This window comes from Zootoca vivipara, chromosome 2 (genome assembly GCF_965207765.1).
Source record: "Zootoca vivipara chromosome 2, rZooViv2.hap1.1, whole genome shotgun sequence".
NCBI classification, from domain to species: domain Eukaryota; kingdom Metazoa; phylum Chordata; class Lepidosauria; order Squamata; family Lacertidae; genus Zootoca; species Zootoca vivipara.
Window position 1 is genome coordinate 105,598,803 of NC_142584.1, and position 6,000 is coordinate 105,604,802.

Below are 6,000 nucleotides of genomic sequence, written 5' to 3' on the forward strand. Positions count from 1 at the left end.
AAGGCTGATCGCCGAAGAATTGATGCTTTTGAATTATGGTGCTGGAGGAGACTCTTGAGAGTCCCATGGACTGCAAGAAGATCAAACCTCTCCATTCTGAAGGAAATCAGCCCTGAGTGCTCCCTGGAAGGACAGATCGTGAAGCTGAGGCTCCAATACTTTGGCCACCTCATGAGAAGAGAAGACTCCCTGGAAAAGACCCTGATGTTGGGAAAGATTGAGGGCACTAGGAGAAGGGGACGACAGAGGACGAGATGGTTGGACAGTGTTCTCGAAGCTACGAACATGAGTTTGACCAAACTGCGGGAGGCAGTGCAAGACAGAAGTGCCTGGCGTGCTATGGTCCATGGGGTCACGAAGAGTCGGACACGACTAAACAACAACAATGAAATCAAATAATAAGAAATCTTTTTTAAAAAAGCAGAGAGAAAGAGCAGTATGTATGTGTATCTGAAGGGGGAGAGGGTCAAGGGGAAAAGGACAGGAGGAGACTGAAAAAGAAAGAAATGCAGATTCTCTTACATCTGGAGGCATCTCCAGAATGATCAGTGTAAACGTTGGTAGGAAAAGAGAAATGCTCCCCGCAACTCTTACCCTGGGCAGCTTGCCTAATTCAGTCCAGCGCCTGGGCTCTTCTGCCTCAGCATTGTGTCCCATACTATCTGTTGGTACCAGCACATCTACATGACCATAGTAAGATGATCTCTCTGTCTCTAAAGGGGCCTTCAGGGGAGAGGTTCAATGATTTTACGATGTTATCCAGGAGGGTGGGAGAGGTGGAGGAAATTGCTCTCTCTCCCCATCTTCAGCAGCTCTCTGAGGAACCATCATGAAGCCCCATAAGGGCCAGAACTCAGACTCAATAATTAAGGTGAAACTACATGTTACCCTTCAGTCATGAGCAAAGAAGCCCCAAAGGACCTGCCTCCTCTTCCCTTGCACAGCGTCCTCTGGAGGCTGTGACTTGCACCAGGGAAGGGATGGAAAAGAAAACACTACTTAACTCCTTCGGGAGCAAAAGTCTTTGGATTATCTATTTATGCGGAAACTTTCAAAGTTGGTTGGAGAAATTTATTTCATTGCATATTGATATTTCCGAGTATTCCAATTAGCTGTTTGCAGACCTCATGTGGTGTCACATTTAGAGAACTGGATTTAGTTCGAGGGGAGCTCAAACTATGGACATGGGGCCCACAGGCCGGTGACTACTCTGCCTATTTGGTAATCCAGCACTGAGGACTGTGGACCCTCTGCTTTTCAAATGGGCCCTTACTTTTGAATTTTTTAAATATCTCTATGGCAGCCTTTGTTATGTGAATGGTGCCGTGGATCCCATAGGGTCCACGGACCACCAATCAGGAGTACTGATTTTCAGCATTGCGCGGCCATGCGGAGTCTGCCAAAGCCCCAGGCAGCCCCCGAGAGGAATGCTGACACAAGACCACATTCTATGGGATAAAAATTGGCCACAACTTTATTAAGAATTCAGATGTAGGGAGACCTTGGATCAGGCATTGGGTGTATATCCTTCCCAGCCCCCAGTCGGGGATCTGGGTAATTTCAGGGTTATCCAGCATGTGAGGGAGTTGGGCTAGCTCTGGAGAACATATGTTCAAGCAGATAGCCCGCCCCTTATCGATTGCAGCCACTGGAGGGGGAGGGCAATGACAGCCTATTGCGTATGGTCAATGCCTCCCCCTTAGCCCCATTTACAGGAACCCTGTTTTGTTTTGTTTTGTTTTTTTTGGAGATTAAGAACGGATTCGGTTTAAGAACAGACTTCAGGAACGGATTAAGTTCGTAAACCGAGATACTACTGTATTATGATTTAGCATATCCAAAGAAGTTGCTCTGTGCCTTAGGAACAAATGTGTTGCCTTCCTGTCGCCACCTTACCTGGCTGGTACATAGAAGAACAACGTCCTGAGTTGTGTAAACTGGAGAGACAGAGAGACATGTTTTGCTCTGTGTGTTAAACTTTGGGGTTCCTCTGGAAACTAAATGAAAAAGCAAGATCTAGTGGGATGTTAGTGCTGTGAGCTCCTGCATCCTGTGCTCAGGTTATATATATCTTTAGTATATGGTTTTATGCACACACACACACACACACATGCATATGTATATATGTAAATAAAACCATATGCTAAAGATACCAGTCTCTGCTGACCTTCACTCCAAGGAAATGGAGGTCTGGGTAAGTGCAGAAACCACTGGAATCTCTCACCGCTCAAAGACTGTGCCTAACATTGCATATATAAGAACATAAAAAGAGTTTTCTGGATCATGGCAACGACCAGTCCAGCATCCTATTCTCACAGTGGCCATCCAGAAAGCTTATTGTTTATATTTGTGATACCACCTTCAATACTGTTTATACCTGCAAACATTTGGGGTAGACATGCTGCTTTGTTTCTGTGCATGTCATATTTCAGTGCATGCCATGTAGCTTCCTGCCAAAATCAACTTTTTATTCTGTAAACCTTCCAGTTAAATTTCTGTTTTTGTTGTGTTATAGCACACAAGCACACCTCTAGATGGTAATACTGCAGTATCATTGGGGAAACATTCCAAGACATCAAATGTGTGTGGATGCCCAGGTATAAATTCACCACTAATTTGGAAAATGTAGTCATATTTAATCATAACTAATAAATTAAAGAAAGAAGTAAACATCTAGCAATTGGGGAAATGTGAAACTTTTTGGACGGCTAGGAATTCAGTAATAAAGATGAACATACACAAATCCTATTTACTGATGTCAAATATACCACTGAAGGTGAGCGAAACTTTACTTCAAAAAATTGGAAGAACTATTCAACTTTTTTATGAGCAGGTAAGAAGCCCAGAGTAGCAGCAAAAACACTCTACCAAAAGGGGTTTAGCATTTCCTAATTGAAAATGTTTTTAACCATACTGCAATCTAAAATATTGGTTTACAAATTCTAGTGTGTCAAAAATGGAAGAAGATATGTGTAGGGGTTCGGCATCAGCGTCGTATGTGCAGGTTCTCTGTTGTTTGTTCGTGCTTCTCTGTTGGTGAGAGAGGTCAGGATTCGTCTTAGGATGTGATTGCTCATTTGTGGTTGGCTGTGATGATCTTTAGTTTCTTGTGTGAGAACCCCTACACATATCAAGAAAAACAGAAACATTGACAATCCACTGCACCCAACTCCCCATCCCACCCACCTCTTTCCCCCCTTCCTCATAATGCCTCAACAAGTAAAATTGTCGTGTAAAAATGATGCATGAGACACTGCACTACCTTTGTAACCCAAGAAAATCCTTAATAAAAATAATTATTTAAAAAAAATGGAAGAAGATTGCCTACCCGCTGCAATTGGAGAAAACCCACCCCTTGGTGTACTGTGGCGGTGAAAGCCTCTCGACAATAAACAGAAATGTAATCACTAAAAATATATATTCAACATAGAGAAAATTTAGGAGCAAATCAAGAACATGAGAGCCTACTGGATCAGGCCAGAGGCCCATCTAGTTGTCTTACAGATGTCTGCGGAAAACTAGCAAGCAGGACCCAAGTACAAGAGCACTGTATCCTCCTGCAACTTCCAGAAACTAGTATTGACAGAGGATGTAGAAAATAGTCATCGTGCCTAATAACCAATGATAGCTTTAAAAGAGGGTTGGAGAAATGCATGGAGGACAAGGCTTTATAGGTTGGGGGCCATCCCCGCCTCCTGTGGGAGCAAGCACCAAAATTTAGAGGAGAAATACTTGATTTTATCTTTCGACAGTCAGTTTCGTTTGAGGTCCACAAGTTCTGGTGTTATGGGAGAGAGAGAAAAGAGGGTTTGAGCTAGATATCAGATAAATGTCCAGCCCCAGCACTACCATATCCTGTCTGCTTCTGTGGTGCCTAGGTATCATAGTAATCTGTGAATAAAATATTTTGGTAGAAACAGAAACCTGAATTTGAGTACTCTTTCAAGAAGCAAGGGCCAGAACAGAAAGAAAGATGGATTTATTTATTTTCAACATCTCCACCACACCTTTCTATAACAGTTTCATTAAAACAGCATTACAACATCATAAGATTGCAGTAATCAAACAGCAATAAAGCATTCACAAAATAAACATATAGGTCTGAAAAAAGCTACAAATTCCCACAGGAAGGGGAAATCATACAGATGATTGATTATATATATATTCTGAATAAAGTTGGGAGCCATTCAGATTAATTCCTCTTCATTAGCCTTCCAAGAGCTTTGTGTACCTCTTTGTTCCTCAGGGTATAGATTAGTGGATTTAACATGGTGGTGACAAATGTATAGAAAAGGGAGACCATCTTTTCCTGGTCACGGGAGTAGCCAGATCGGGGCTGGAGGTAACTGCAAATGGCTGACCCGTAAAAGAGTGACACCACGATCAAGTGGGAAGCACAGGTGTTGAAGGCCTTCTTCCTGCCTTCAGCTGAGCGGATCCTTAACACAGCTGCCACAATGTAGGCATAAGAGATGGTGATCAGGCCCACTGGTAACAGAAGGATGATCACAGTGGCAAAAAAGAGCACAGCCTCATTGAGTGAGGTGTCCCCACAGGCCAATTTGATAAAGGCAGGCACCTCACAGAAAAAATGGTCTATTCGGTTCTCCCCGCATCGTGGAATCCTAAATGTCAACACCATCTGCACAAGTGAATTGCTGAACCCACTAACCCAGGAGATGGCAGCCATTGTGAAACATACAGAATCGTTCATAATGGTAGTGTAGCGCAGGGGATGGCAGACTGCGGCATATCGGTCATAGGCCATGAAAGCCAAAAGGACACATTCTGTGGAGCCCAGAGCAAGAGAGATGTACAACTCAGCCACACAGCCGCCATAGGAGATGGACTTGTTTTTCCTCCAGAAGCTCACCAGCATCCGGGGTCCGAGGCTGGTAGTGTAACAGAGGTCAAGGAAGGAGAGGTTGCAGAGGAAGAAATACATGGGTGTGTGGAGATGGGGGTCCAGCCGCGACACCACAATGATGGTCGTGTTTCCCAACAGGGTCAACATATAGCAGATCAGGATAATGGCAAAGAGCAGCATCTCCAAGTGTGGGCGGTCAGCCACTCCCAGTAAGATGAATTCTCCTTGGTAGCTTTGGTTACCTTCTTCCCGTGATGCTTCCCTGTACATCATCTGTAACATCAAGGAGACCTTAATGAATCACAGATAACCAGCAAATGGAAGCAAAAGTTATTTGGCTGGGAGATTGTGCTTTCTCCAAGAATCATAGAGCTGTAGAGTTTGAAGGGACCCTGAGGATCATTTAGTTCAACTCCCTGCAGTTCAGGAATCTCAACGAAAGCATCCACAACAGATGGTCATTCAACCTCTGCTTAAGAACCACCAAGGAAGGAGAGTCCACCACCACCTCTCATAGGACTTCCATACTTGGACTGGCACTTGAGTTCCGGCCTCAAAATTTTAGGTCCAAGTTATAGTTAGCGGGCTGCTGTCATCTCCATACCTGGAAAAGCTGTGCTGGTCAGAACAATGGGGATGCAATGGAGTGCCTCTAGGTAGGCTTGATGACTCAGTAGGTTAGAGCGCTCCAGTTGGAGAACAGCCCTTAGCAAAAGTGTCATGGACTTTGAAGAAGCATGAACTCAGGGCGAAAAGGAGAAATGAGCTAAGAGGAAGGCATGTTTGGCAAACCTTCACCATGATCAACTCCCGCCCGGAAACCTATGTCTCCACTGTGGAAGGACGTGTGGATCCAGAATTGGCTTCCACAGTCACTTACAGACTCACTGTTAAGACTGTTTTAGTGGAAGACAATCTTACTCGGCAATGAGTGATTGCCAAAGAAGGTTGGAGTGTGGTGCTGAAGGTTGGAGTGTGGTGCACACAAAATAGACAACAAAGATCGCACACCTAATAATGATCTGATCCAATTCAAAGAAGCCATAATAAAAACATAACTTTAAAATAAAAAACTTAGATCAAATAAAGCAATATTCGATAATTCATTAGAATATAATGGCAAACGGTAAACT

General features: G+C 43.8%; 1 protein-coding gene across 2 annotated transcripts; it reads right to left on the minus strand.

Annotated features, from left to right (window-relative positions):
* Positions 1-4,166: 4,166 nt before the first annotated feature.
* Positions 4,167-5,606, minus strand: LOC118076042 (olfactory receptor 2B8-like). 2 transcript variants are annotated; one of them, XM_035098553.3, is made up of 2 exons: positions 5,594-5,606; positions 4,167-5,109 (listed from the first exon to the last, which is right to left on the minus strand). In XM_035098553.3, the coding sequence occupies exons 1-2, from the start codon at positions 5,604-5,606 to the stop codon at positions 4,193-4,195; spliced, it is 930 nt and encodes a 309-aa protein (XP_034954444.3). In that variant the 3' UTR covers positions 4,167-4,192. The 2 variants fall into 2 exon arrangements, with proteins under 2 accessions (XP_034954444.3, XP_088520486.1); XM_088664360.1 differs by lacking the exon at positions 5,594-5,606 and having other exon boundaries at positions 4,167-5,140.
* Between the last annotated feature and the right edge of the window lie 394 nt (positions 5,607-6,000).